This window comes from Blastomyces gilchristii, assembly GCF_000003855.2.
Source record: "Blastomyces gilchristii SLH14081 genomic scaffold supercont1.1, whole genome shotgun sequence".
NCBI lineage: Eukaryota > Fungi > Ascomycota > Eurotiomycetes > Onygenales > Ajellomycetaceae > Blastomyces > Blastomyces gilchristii.
Genome location: NW_003101682.1, coordinates 1,305,148 through 1,319,317, shown reverse-complemented (window position 1 = coordinate 1,319,317; position 14,170 = coordinate 1,305,148). Strand labels below are relative to the sequence as shown.

Below are 14,170 nucleotides of genomic sequence, written 5' to 3'. Positions count from 1 at the left end.
TCTTGGATCACACATTCTTTTTATTATAAAAGCCCTATATTTTGTATGTAACTAGCTAGGATGAATATCGGTGTAATCTTGGTGCATATGAGATATATACAATTACGACACCTTGATACGCGACAACGCGAACGTCCTGATCAAACGGTATCAAAACCTCTTTGACCTCTGTGGTCTCCATCTCCACGACCGCCAGGGATCAAAAGAAGGGAGAAGCTCAGAAAGTGCGAGGAAAAATAGCAGTCGTACAGAAACGAGAAGAAGATCATATCAACAATTGTATATCTTCATAATAACCCTGAATGAGGGGTCATGTAGGGTTTGTGCTGCTGTCAGATGTTTCTCTGGGAGCCAAACAAATCCTTTAGACAAAATGGAGTGCACAATGTTTTCGCCCGATTAGGTCAACCTCAGGACGAAAGAGTGCAATTGTTGCTGCGAGATCTGAAGCTGGATCAGCCCCGGTCCCCTGATCATACCAGGGATCCAAGGCATCTTCAGACCAGATATAATGCCTCTTCCATTACTCAGGTAGTGGGCCCAACCGTCTGACCATGCCAGTTATTACCCCACCCTTATATCCACTGGGGAAAGGCGTACGTATAGCCAAGGTAAAGCTCTGAAAAGATAACCATGTAGCTCCACACGCCACAAGCAAAACTTGGATCTTTTCAATGAAGTCAAGCTGGGGAGCAAAATTCCATGAGCGTGTGGCTGTCTGTCTTGAGCTCACCAAGTCTCATTACCAGACCAAAGTCCCTGAGACAGAATTCCTCCGTGCGTAAATTCTCAGAGACTTTAATGGGTGAGACAGGCTCTCCCTGCTTGAGGAGCTCAACAAAATGGTAAGGTTTGCCTGAGTGGCCGGCCATGTGCCTCATATTTAGCAATCCTGGGAAGGTTGTCCCACATACAGTTCCTCTCATTTAAATCTGCAGATACAAATGAGAATACGCTTGACAGCAAATATGGACCACGAGCAATCTGAGGCCTTGGACAATGGGGGTTCCACTCGAACTTTGCTTCAAGGCACATTCTTCCGGCTGCACAACCAGTGCCATCAAGCTAATACTCGCGACTCACTGAGCACAATGACAAGGCGGCAACAAGATACGTAAAGACCAAGCAAGCTCTGCCAATCAAATGACTATGTCCAACCTATCTATCTACCTAACTGAATGAAGGAGAGACGTGCTAAAACCTTGGAATTATCCAGATGAGAGGGTTGGGGAGCAGGTTGTTATGTTGGTCTTATTGCTGGGTGTTGTGTTGAAAGAGAGGCTGCGCTCCTGATCTACTGAAGTCTTAGCAGTTAGTTGGCTTCTCACTTGCACACCTTTTTCTTGCAAGCTTTCCTTTATCTCTTTCCGCCCCCGTTGACTGCTCAGTCAGTGGTCGCTAGCCCTATCGTTATGTAAACTTGTTTAGCTATCTCTATCAATTGATGATTTTCTCCGCTCCTTGTGTCCCTTAGGGCATCTACAGCATGAGGCCTTCTTATTCCATCCTGAGGACAATTGTTATTGTAGTCCTGAGTACTGCTCTATTGGGCCTATCCCCTCTGTGAAGCTCCAGTCAATGGTTGGAAAAAGTAGGGAAAGCGCGAAAGGAACAAGGGAAGTGGGGGGCACCGCTAAGGGACTGCATCATTCCACCGAGTATGATTGATTGAGATACAATTATTTCGTTGGATGGGGTAGGTGGTGGTTTCGGCCATGTTCCCATCTGGCTAGGATCTGTTGCCTTGAGGGGTTTTGTCTGAATTTTCTTCGGTCTGTTTAATGCTGCTATCGTCTGTGTTCTTGCTCCAGACAACCACATCGCATATGCGACCTCATGTCCGACTGCCGACTTCGCGGTAACTGAAATAAAGGCAGTCAGTCACTAGAACTCCTTGAGGCGATGATCGATGATCGACCTTACATCTGAGCGTCAAATCCCTCCATAGAGAATGGCGTTCATTGATTTCCCCCTCCACCGTTCCTAACCCTTCCCCATTTCAATACGTGGAGCGCAATTCCCTCGCCGTTACACCGTTCCAACGGGGGCTAGTAGTTACTTCATCATTACAATGTTCCAAGAGACTGGCCTGCCATCTGCGGTGTGATCTACATCTGGAGTTGTCGATGCTGGGATGTGGTAGGGCTGCGGCGGAAGTGGGTTCTAGGGTTGTTTGAGCTTGTAAAGGTTGCTGGATATGAACTCAGCTTTTGAATATGGACCTTTTCAGTGCTCGACGAGGTGGTGGGTAACTAATGCAACGGCACCAAGTCTTTGACTGCCCTGATGGTTCCATCGAAGTGACTGGAGAAGAGGAGGTGCTCAAGGGGTTTGGGGTTTCCTGTGGGGAGGGCAGCAGCAATACGCCGCATTCGCTCGCCCACTGGTCCGAGATGGACCAATTTCGGGTTATAATACTGGACAAGTGGCAACTTCTCTCAAGAACAACATCATCAAGGTCAGCAAGTTCTTTGAAGATAGCAAAAGAAAAGTAGCGCATTCTAACAGGATGCGCCCGCCGAACACCATGCAGCTGCAGCTTAGCGCTTCATAACGAAACTGTGGCGTGGATGACTTGCATGAACAGCTGTGTCAATTGGTTGACAAACACCCGAGAAAAAAATAAGAGTGTGGATAGGGGGAGGTCCCAGTTTTTCCAAAGTTGCCTCAGAAAGCTTGATAATAGTTAATATAGTTATATATTATTATCGAAGTAATAACAATGTGGCAGGCAGGCAGCCCTTTTTGAAAACAGAAACAAGAAACCAAACCCTTGCTCTTGATTTTGTTCTCCGTCATCTCATCCTTGCAGTACAAGTACCACAGGCTGGTTTAGAGACCAGCTTGGGTTAAGTATCCCTGTTTCCGTTACAGAGGGGGAACAACTTTGTAGTAGTACTAGTACGTACTCCGTAGTATTCTCTTACGCTGCGTAGTACTCCGTATTGGAAAGTTACCTGGGTATGATTTTAATTATTGAAAGCCCTTGCAACAACAAAAGCGCTACAGATGTACTGGCTCCGCACTACCTATAACTATAGGGTACGACACACATGCCCCGATGCAGTCATTCATGTGGTCAGGTGCAGAAATTGAAAGACAAGGGCAGTTTTTGCGACCAAGAAAATATGGAAAATATTTTTCTCTCAATGGTGAGTAAAAACACACATACGGAGTAGTGATATTCTATCATGAAAGTGTCTTGTGATGGACAAATCGCTTATATTAATTCAACTCAGGGGTGAACATGCACAAGGAAGACCCCAACGCCCAGACCGCGCGACCCGGGATACGGGCAAAGTGGGGGATGTATTGGGGCGATTCTTGGGGGATAATCTCTGGATTATATTACTGGGGAGATGATTGGGGAGATTATTGGGGAGATTGGAGGCAATGAACCTTGTTATTTTAAGTTACAGGCGATGTCTGTCTAGCAAGGCCGGGTCTGGTACCAGTGCATCTGTTGTGACCACCACCACCACCACCACCACCTTCATTCAACTTCAAACAACTTCGCCAACTCAATCGAAATAAATGCCCGGAAACTCACCTTAAAAATACCCGCAGAGAACAAACCCTTTCTACTAATGCTAGGTTTATCTCTCAGATCTACCTCCGTCTCTGCCGCTTGCTCTCCCCACCTGGTGTCCCGCTGCCCTCCAGCAACTGCGCACATGCAGCAGCAGCTGCTACAACCAGAGTCGAAGTGTTCATCCCCATGATCCTCCTCTCTATCGTGCTGGTTTCGCTACCGCATCTGAGAATACTGAGAATACTAGGAATTGAATTCATTGGCTTCCCCTTCACGGGTACAACTGACTGAGAACATCGCTGGATTGAACTTGGCCCCAAGTACAGTCTGTATACCATACTATAGTAACGATTGGCCTGTATTGGACTGAAGAATAGGACAATTCAAAGGTAACTGCGCATCACTGTGGCAGGTGGGACAAACGAGCCTGTGCTGTCTGTCTGTTAGTTACACTCCGTCCCAATTCCTCCTCTCCTTTTTGGCGTTGTTAACAAGTGCCACATTATTCTTACCCTGGTTCTATTGTCTTCTCCATCGTCCCACCTACTCAAGCTGCTCTAACATAATTACTCTGCAGAAAGCAACAAAAAATCTCATCTCTACTCAAGCAACAACCTGTCTGTCTCCTAGAATAATCGCCAATGTGTGCGTCTCTGTATCTATTCTCACACCACTCTCCCGGTCGTCGACACCCTCACCAACGATCCCATTTCTAAATTAGTGAAACTGGAAAGAAGAAAAAAGGGGGCTAAAGCCAACCTGGTTAAAGGGAAACTGCAAAACAGAAAAGAAGAAAGGAGACATAAAAGATAAAGGGCCCCGAAGGAGAACAAATATACCACCATGTGGCTCTTCCGCGGCGCCCAATCCGCCGTCTTCTACTACGCAACCTGCACCCCTTGCGCCTCCTCCAAAGATCGCAGAAGGCGGAAAAAGGACGCCGCAAGAACACACCGCGAGGCCGTTCGCCATAACGCCGCTAACAATGACCTTGTAACGGACCAGCCACCCGCCATCGTTTTCCAGCAACCAGTGCCATTCTCCACCAACTCATATTGGGAAGAGGAGATTGCGCTGGGGCCTGGACCGCCGGCTAGGAGGGCTGGGCGGAGAAATACTAACAATAGCTATAATAACAATAACAACCATCAGAATGGCAAGAACAACAAGAAGAGAAAGAAGGATCATGATGCGGGGAGTCAGGGGGGTAGTAGCATCGATAGTCCTGCCGTTGCAGGAGCGACCGCACAGACTTTATCGCAGGAATCTACGCTTCAGAATGGCATGGGTGTGATAGCCGATGCTGTGTCGGGCGTGCTGGATGACCTGGTCCCATCAAGGAAGGAACTCGGTGATCGTTGGAATAGGATACGGTACCAGCGGGAAGATGAGGTGCTCTGGGGTGGTGGTGATGGTGGCGCTTCTAGTGGAGGGCCAGGGGAAGAGGTTAAGGGCTCCTCTGTTGGTTTATCTGGGCGCGGGAGAGCAGACACCGGAAGCTCCGCGAAGTACTACGTCGCGAGGAATCCAGCGATTAATGACCTTCATCCGCCTGTGGTTTGTGGGCCGGTTAGTCGTACAGAGACGCGCTGGATGTTGCAGCCGCCGCCCAGCGCGAAGGTGATGGAGGGGAAGGTTCGGTCTACGGCTTCTGCTTCTGCGCGGGATCGCATGTTCGGGAGCTTTGAGAGGGTTGCCGTTTCAGGTGGGAATGGGAATGGGAATGGGAATGGGGAAGAGGGGGAGGGTGAGGGGGCATCAGCGTCTCCTCGAAGGAGGCAAAGGCTACAGCAGATGCAACGGCAAGGCGACGGACAGCTTGATGGATGTCCTTGTCCACGTCTATCAGCATGGATAGAACAACAACATCCCTTCAGAGATTCTTTACGGAGTAGTAGAAGGCGTGATAAACCACCTCCAATCCACGAGGGGTCCGATCATTTCTTCTCCCCCCCGCCATTGTCTACGGAGGATGTCGTCCTGGTCTCTCCACGTCCTGCGTTTCCTTCTGCAACCACCGGCTCCAAACAGGCCTCTAACAACAACTCATCCGTAAAACCCTCGTCCACCCCTCCTCCATCCTGGCAGTGGCCATGGAAACCCACTGAAGACTCCGAACAACCACCTCTACCACAATCACAACCTCAATCCCGGCCTACCTCAAAGGCTACAGCCGATAGTGGAAAGGCATTTTCTATTCAACAGCATCAACCAGAAAAACTACACACAGCCTGGCCATCCTCTACCCTCGATATTGCCCTGAAACCACACGACCTCGTACGAAGTCTACAGGTGGAAGTAAGCAGCCCGGAGACAGCGTATTTTTACGATATTGATGACGATGACGATGACGATTATGACGGTGATTATGAGGGGTGTGATTGTGACGGTAATGGTGAGAAGCAGCAGGGGATGAGGAGGCCTGCTATCCGACCTTGGCGGTGGAGCATGGATGTTTGATATTATTTCTTTCTTTCTTTTGCTTTTCTTCGTCTTTTTGGAGTACAAGGAGGCTGGCTGTTTCTCAATCTCTTGTTTTAAGGCGTTTGTTTCCTTCTTTCTTTACCTTTTTCTTTCACTTTTCTACTCTTCCCCCTATTTTGCTGTTGTTTGAATCCCATCTGCATGGCCTGTTCAAAAGGATATTGTTACAACCTTTCTTCTCCCATATATATTAACTCATCCTCCGACCCTCGTGCTCATTATCCACCGGCTCACCATCTCTCCAAGCGACCTCTACCCAACAACAACAACCTCATTATCTTCTCGTCTCCCTACAACCTACTTCTAACCATTTCAACCCCTTGATGCCGCTGATACGCAAGTTTACCTTTACATAAATACAAATACACCCACACCCACACCTACACATACACCCATGCATATAGAGGTTTAGAAAAATCCCGAAGACAGAGAGAAAGTTGCTTCTTCATTCATCGTTGGGGCCTGAAGCCTGTACTTACTACCTACAACCAACTTCCCACCTGGATATTTATTACCCGCCCTCACAAGCCAGCACACGCACAAAGCACAAGACATCATTCCTCATGTATATACAAATAAAACCATTAAATACACCCAAAAATATTTTTAATATCTGCATAAGTAATCCCCGTCCCGTTCTAAAATTAGCCTTTTTATCCCCCATGTTCCATGTATGGTACATGTACGGAGTATGTCTATCAAGTTATGTATAATAATTAACATTACTTCTACCGTGGTTAAGACTAGATGCTAAATATAGCGTAGCATGACTTTTACTTACTATTTATTGCCTTACTGACGCATCGGTGATGGATTGGATTGAACATGTAACTATGTACTCCGTATTGTACACGTACTGTACTAACGCAAAAGTATCCGCACCTCTCAACCATATTTTACTGGTGCAACCGTGCAACTGCCCAGTTCTATATACAACTACTTGATCAAAATCACTTGAAATTCTATGAGAAAGATCTCATATTCAGGTAAAATTATGTCTCTATTCATATAGTACAAATTATCTATGATTGACCACTAGAAAAATTGATAGATGTAAGAAATCCCGCTCCTCGCAGATCCCTTACCCCTATTCCAATCCCTCGTGTAACTAATGGAGTTAGCGGCCCTTGGCCACACAGCTTATATAGACAGGAGTTCACAACTACTATTTACAACTCAGCTTGAATGCTATTATATATTTGATCTCTACATTTTATCTTTCTACTGTGAATACTTCTAGTAGCTATCAGTATATGCATTGCTGAGAAAGTTATTGCTTATGCTGTAGAAGCAAGACATATCAATGTTGTCAGTACTGCAACAGATAAGATGAATTGACTCAAATGACATAGTGATTAACTACGCTATGGGTACGTTACCATGCAACAGCTAGTTACCTAGCTAGCTAGTCATTCAACGGGTCGACTGCACAGTTGATGTGGTTTAACTCGCCCTTTTCGCGTTGAGTAGCTTCGCTGTTAGGTTGAGAAGAATGCCACGGACAAGCATAGGTAGGTGAAGTGCTGTGCTAATCCTGCCTCTTTCCATCGGACGAAGGTTTTAAATAAAACGTCCTTTAGAAAAGGAGCGGTCAGGATAAAACTATCGCGCTTGATTTTGCGGATACGTTGCATAGAAATTAAATAAATTACACAATCTATTTAATATGAATGAATGTATCCTAGTTACAAATGACCTGAACTAACTGGCCTTTTAAGGGGGATTAAAAAAAAAAAAAAAAAAAAAAAAAAAAAAAAAAAAAAAGAGAGAGAGAGTGAGAAGCCAACAGAAAAAGGTAGTTAACTAAATAATCAATAGAATCAAAGCCTCTTCCTTTTCGTATAGATGAAAATAATTGTTGCGGGGAGGACCGCTTCATTCCAAAGGAAAGGAAAAAGAAAAACTATAGAAAGAATCATTCAAAAATAATAATTTCCCCCAGACAATAACAGGGCCTTACACAGATCAGATTGCACATAGATAACATACATACATGCATGGTTGAAGTTTGTGTGTGGATGTAGAAAAAAAATAACGGAAACGAAAATGAAGAATAAAAGGCCTCAAAAAAAAAAAACCATGACTAGGTCAATAGAGTAAAGAGGTAAGAAAAAACGAAAGTAATCAGAGTAAAAATAAAAATAGTAAGATTAAGCAAAAACACCCCTGAAGAAACAACAAACAAAGCAACTAGCAACACAAAAAATGACAACCATCAGACAACATAAAGATTTTGAAGTAAGCGATGCTATGAGAAAAGCAATAGATTTTCGAAATAGTGGAAGGTTAAAAAGAACAAGTTAGGCGGTAGAGGAAATTGGAAAACAGGAACCGATTTTTATCCGAAATATTGGTAGGTATTGGAGACACAGAGAGGGAAATCAGGCAAGAGATGATAGTACGTTGGGACCGGAAGGAGGGAGATATTGCCGGGTAGATTGGATGGGACAATGCCGTGATGGATTGACGCTATGTAGCAGCGATACATTTTGCGTGCTTGGGTTAAGATTTTTTGAGGAATCAATTTTTTCTCGATTTTATCTGTTGATCTTCTTCCGCACGCCGTGCTTATTGAGAAGAAAAACGGGAGGCAAGGAGAGGGCAAGAGATGATTTAATACACTTTCTTCTTCTCGTCCACGCTGAATTGGCCGGGTCCCATGTTGACAAGGAGGAGGAGGCCGCCACTAGAGAGGAATGTCAGGATGAGTCGGGATACTTTAGATGTAAAAAGAGATGAATGTAAATTCACAAATCGAGATAAAAGGGGGAGCTTACACAATGGAGAGGATTTGGAAAAAGTCATATTTGGCGAAGTCCTTGTGTGGGTGCTTGGAATGTAGCTGAAATGAGGCTCTGATTAGCGCCTGCAATTTACGGAAAAAAGGGGAGGGCGAGGAAGACATACCGTCCAGAAGTTATTCACGAGTATGTTGAAGACACTCAATATCACCACCAAGATGATAGCGCTCCACTTCGCCTTGAATCCAACAACAACCATCACACACGCAACCAATCCAAACAGGCTAACAAGAATCCTCCAGAAGGTCCACTTGCCAGCAAATACGAACCCAATAAACAGGAAGATCAGCAATACACGCCCGGCGAATTGGATGTACATCTTCCGATCCTTCTCGTCGAGTTGCGGGAGACCAGCGGGGACAAACCGCTTACGTACCCAGGAATCTGAAAGAACCATGAGAAGTCCTCCGATGACGCTGAGGTTGCGAAGGAAAAAGGTCAGGTCAAAGATGAGGCCGTATCCAAGCGCCTGAGTGACGACGACCCCAAGAAGACCCGCGACGGCATATTCACTATGTTTCCGCGCGATGACCAGAATCGAACAAGAAACCATTGCGATGACGTTTATGAGGAGGAAGAGATGTGTTATGCCCCATGGAACTAAATTCAGACCGGACGCATAAAAACAATTTTTTTTTATTGGTTAGACAGGTAACAAAGGAGCTGCAGATCATTGATCAAAGCTAACTGGCTCACAGAGCCAAGATATCGAGCTCTCAATTAAAAAAGGGGAGGGGATCTTCTTAACATACTGCCTCTAAAATCTTTCAAATAGTCGAGCTGGTCGCTCCATTGAGTGAAGATACGAAGAGTATCCTCAAGGAAAGTAACGACAATCAAAAAACGGCCGACGGCGGGTAAATAGCTATAAATCCCATGTGACATACGATTAGCCCTCGGGGACGGAATAGCTGGACATGATATGAGTAGAGATTGCTTTGTGGCTGCGGAGGTACGGGGATTTCTCTATCGTCTATCTCCACGGGCGGGGAATGCCTAGGGGGAGGCGGCGTGGACAAAAACATACGGCCTGATGGGGTCGGAGAGAGTATCTAGCCAGTCCTCGATCTTGCTTGTCTGCTCTCGAATCGCATCAAGCGGGCTGGGATCGCTGGTGGCATCTGCTCTTCCAGGACCGCCAAATGGGTTCTGGTTTCCTAGATTGTATCCCGCCGTGCCACGGATTTGCGCCATGGCTGCCAAAGGGGGAGAAGGGCGGAACTCGGTTTCGGGGAGAGGGGCGAATAAACAAGGGTTCGGAAGAGGAGGCAAGCGCCGGGGGAAGCGCGGCGGGAATTCAAAAGGGGAATTGGTTAAAGAAATATATAGGTGACAGGCGGGATAATTGAGATGAAAACGAAAGGAAGAAGCAGCAGTAGAGGGCAATGCCAGGCCGGGGGAAGCTATATATCGGGAGGACGTTGGCCAGGTAGTCTTGGGCGTTGACAAACTCAAGTACAGGCCACGATGCGGAAAGACAGCGACGATGATGTAACAAAAGCAGCATGGTTGCCAAGACCAGCAGGCCTTACATAGCTAGGGATGAGAAGAACTCGTTATGTAAGCCTTACAAGCTCTGTTGGAGCTACTACACAAGCCCTAACCCACGTGACCCACACACATATATTTAGCTTTCACTAGCTACTAGTTAGACAACAACAACCAACCACGTTCAACCTCTCTCACAGGTTATGAAGCCCTTGCACTTCTACGAAGCGTTATAACCATGCAATAATCATACAATAAGCTTTTCAAATAGCTGCTTCTTTCATTCAAATACCTCATATCAAATGCCTGTCAATACTAGATCGATCAACCGCGAAGAGATCTCAGAGAATCAGATAGCTGGATCCTTTCCAACATCAATAACCGCGCGAAGACAACAAGAATAATCAAGCCCAAGATAATCCTCCAGAACGCGAAGATATGACAGACTGCAATGAAGCCGCCATTCTGAGACAGCATATTGCTCAGTTGAATGACAAGAACACAAAAAAAATCCTGATAATGATGCCCAATAACAATGCCAATAACAATACCAATATCAAAAATACTGTGGATCCGGAGGTCAGATTTCACAAAACCATAACCATAATCAAAACCATAACCCCGTGGTATCAGCGATATCATGGATATAACCATAACCCGTGGTGTCAACGATGTCACGGACATAATCATAACCATAACCGCCAATATCGACGCCAAAACGATGGAAATACCGATATGATGCCAGGCCACAGTGCCTATATGATGCCAGGCCACAGTGCCTATATGATGCCAGGCCACAGTGCCTACGATGCCAGGCCCCAGTGCCTATATGATGCCAGGCCCCAGTGCCTACGATGCCAGGCCCCAGTGCCTATATGATGCCAGGCCCCAGTGCCTACGATGCCAGGCCACAGTGCCTATATGATGCCAGGCCACAGTGCCTACGATGCCAGGCCCCAGTGCCTATATGATGCCGGGCCACCGATTGCCTATATGATAACCATGATAACCCACGATAACCAGGCCACCGAGTGTGCCTATATGATAACCATGATAACCCACGATAACCAGGCCACCGAGTGTGCCTATATGATAACCACGATAACCCACGATAACCAGGCCACCGAGTGTGTCTATATGATAACCACGATAACAATAACAATAAAATGACAAAAATATGAGAAATGAGACCCCGCAGTGTTCAGATGACTGGGGGGGTAATACAGATACAGGAAGGACGGATTTGAGCGTTTTTTCTTGCATATTCGCGTGTATTTGCATGTATGGAGCTAGTCCTTATGAGAAAACTAGACTCTACTTTGTGTAATTAATTATTATTGCAGATTTGAATGATTTGGGCGCTTTTGGCTGCGTGGGTTAACTGGCCTGCGTAGCATGGGGGGGTGTTGGAGCTACTACACAAGCCCTAACCCACGTGACCCACACACATATATTTAGCTTTCACTAGCTACTAGTTAGACAACAACAACCAACCACGTTCAACCTCTCTCACAAGCTCTGCATGTTGGTGATTACTACACCTACCCTAGTCACGTGCCACCCCAACCTATTTAGTGTAACTCGCGTAGTTAGATTACAAAAACAACAATGTTATTCTTCAAGAGATTATGAAGCCCTCATTAAGCTAATGAAAACTGCTGAAATAATGTGCCAACTATGTCTTCATGTATTGTTACATGTGTCTAGATGTTTTTTATAAGTGATTGAACTTATAATTAATCTAAGATCTGAGAGAATATCTGACTTAATAAAAGAATACATGTTTTCAAGATGAAGAAATGAGAAAATATTAGAGCAGTAAATATAAGATCACAGATTACTGTTAATATTAATAATGAATCAGAAGACAGCTTCTGAGATGTTTGAGCTGAATAAAATCATCACAGAGAAACAGTCTGATAAGTTCAATAATAAATACAAAGACTCAGTTGAAGATATCAGTGAGATATCAGATAATATAGAAGACTTAAGTGACTGAAATAATAATAACTCTGTAAGTGAGAAGACTTATATGAGACTAGAAATTACAAGACTTCAGTATGAAGTTAAGTAAATAAAGACAGATAGAAATGAAAATAAAAAGCTTAATACAGATTTAATAAACTATCTTCAATAAAAGAGTAGAATATCTGTATTAATGAAGATTCTTAATAAATTCAGAGATTAAGTAAGATTTATAAAGAAGTCTGTTATACTCACTGACTCTGTAAATTATTCTATATAAAAATAAAAGATTCTGCTTATAGTAAAATAATCTGAAATAGATGATATTCTTATTATTATTATTATTCTTCAATTATAGATGTATGCAGTCAGAGACTATGACATCTACCTGAGAACTTTTAGTTCTCAGGGTTTTTTCTATATCTGTAAAGTTAACTATTATACATTCATCAATTTCAGATATGCAAAATCAGAAAATTCCAGCTCAGAATATAAAAACTGTTTATAAATTACAGTGTTTTAACATCTTCTGATACTTTGAAATCATTTGACAATATCATGACAAAGGAAAAGAGAACACAGTCTTAAAGATAGACATATTAAATAGATAGATAGAAAGAAATTGAAAGAAAAAGATAAAGTAAAGAAAGACTATAATAAAACAAATTATTAAAAGATAGTATATAGCTGTTTTAACAGACTATATCTGATTGATTTCCTCCTCTTCATATTTAGATAATTCTGAATTTAGTCATTTTCTTATAGCTGCTTGAGTTTCTGATAGAAAGTCTATTAAGTATTTAATTCCTATCTCAGTTAAGAATAAGAATCTCATATTTAATTGATTTAGATTATACTTCTCTTTCAATCTGGCGCTGAGATTATTGTATAATGCACAGTGCATTATAATATACTCAGAATTCTCATTTGTATTGCAGAATAAGCATTCTATTGAGTCAAATCTATCATCAAATCTTTGTATATAAGATTTGAAATAGTCATGTTCTAGTTTCAGCTGTATTATAGATGAGAATATTTTCTTTTTACATTTAATTGAACAAGATTTCTACTTGAGTTTTGTTTCAAATCTTGAATAATGTATACTCTTCTTTTGTTTCTGTCAGCTTTCATTTCACTTGTCTAAATAAGATTCTTTTATTTTTCTCTTCATAAAAGACTAGAATATAATTTTTTGAATAGATCTGCTTAATTCTGCACTCTTTTTTACAGCTGAATCAGCTAATTCATTGTCATGAATATTCATATGAGCAGGAACTCAGTGCAGATGAATTATCAGCTTTGATATTCTTCTCTTTTGAATTTTTAAAACAGAGTTTAAGATCAGTTCAAGATTCATTTGATCATTATAAATCTGACTATTTCTAAGTCTTTTTAAAGCAGCTTGACTATCAGAGAATATTTATATCTCTTTTAAATAATTTTCTCTTTTATGAGATTTTATTTCAATGAGTTTGAAAGCTTTTACTATTACAAATAGTTCAGTATCAAAGACTTCATATTCACAGTCTAGATTTCAGAAATCTGAGATAAAATTGATATTATCTTCAGTATAAGCAATGTCTGTGTCTAATCTATTCAAGTTCTCATTTTTTAAGTCATCTGAATAAATCAGAATAGAGTCTTTTATATTAATTATAGAAATTCTCTTCAAATGCTGTTCATATTCTTTCTCTTTTAATAGTTCACTTATTTGTAAGTCTATAAGAGATTCAAGCTTTTCTCTTCAGAAAGATAACTTCTCATGATTAACTTTTTCAATATTTAAAGAAGAAAATTGATTTTTTAATCAGAGAGTATAGTCTGTACAGTTGAGAAGGTATTTTCTTTAAAGAATTATTTTCATTCAATCAGAGAAATCTATTTCAATTCAGTTATTTTC

General features: G+C 42.8%; 4 protein-coding genes across 5 annotated transcripts; 3 read left to right on the top strand and 1 right to left on the bottom strand.

Annotated features, from left to right (window-relative positions):
• The first annotated feature begins 2,952 nt into the window (after positions 1-2,952).
• BDBG_00186 lies at positions 2,953-6,637 on the top strand. 2 transcript variants are annotated; one of them, XM_031719773.1, is made up of 3 exons: positions 2,953-3,152; positions 3,240-3,921; positions 4,110-6,636. In XM_031719773.1, the coding sequence occupies exon 3, from the start codon at positions 4,376-4,378 to the stop codon at positions 5,990-5,992; it is 1,617 nt and encodes a 538-aa protein (XP_031575660.1). In that variant the 5' UTR covers positions 2,953-3,152; positions 3,240-3,921; positions 4,110-4,375; the 3' UTR covers positions 5,993-6,636. The 2 variants fall into 2 exon arrangements, with proteins under 2 accessions (XP_031575660.1, XP_002628940.1); XM_002628894.2 differs by lacking the exon at positions 2,953-3,152 and having other exon boundaries at positions 3,470-3,974; positions 4,110-6,637.
• A 977-nt stretch (positions 6,638-7,614) lies between these two features.
• BDBG_00185 (COPII-coated vesicle protein SurF4/Erv29) lies at positions 7,615-10,329 on the bottom strand. Its single transcript, XM_002628893.2, has 5 exons — positions 9,845-10,329; positions 9,570-9,682; positions 8,924-9,417; positions 8,794-8,858; positions 7,615-8,702 (listed from the first exon to the last, which is right to left on the bottom strand). The coding sequence occupies exons 1-5, from the start codon at positions 10,009-10,011 to the stop codon at positions 8,630-8,632; spliced, it is 912 nt and encodes a 303-aa protein (XP_002628939.1). The 5' UTR covers positions 10,012-10,329; the 3' UTR covers positions 7,615-8,629.
• Positions 10,330-10,400: 71 nt separating this feature from the next.
• On the top strand, positions 10,401-11,184 carry BDBG_16068 (uncharacterized protein; the record flags this gene model as incomplete). Its single annotated transcript, XM_031724095.1, has 2 exons — positions 10,401-10,884; positions 10,939-11,184. The coding sequence occupies exons 1-2, from the start codon at positions 10,744-10,746 to the stop codon at positions 11,182-11,184; spliced, it is 387 nt and encodes a 128-aa protein (XP_031575659.1). The 5' UTR covers positions 10,401-10,743.
• A 21-nt stretch (positions 11,185-11,205) lies between these two features.
• BDBG_16067 (uncharacterized protein) lies at positions 11,206-11,568 on the top strand (the record flags this gene model as incomplete). Its single annotated transcript, XM_031724094.1, has 1 exon — positions 11,206-11,568. The coding sequence occupies one exon, from the start codon at positions 11,206-11,208 to the stop codon at positions 11,473-11,475; it is 270 nt and encodes an 89-aa protein (XP_031575658.1). The 3' UTR covers positions 11,476-11,568.
• Between the last annotated feature and the right edge of the window lie 2,602 nt (positions 11,569-14,170).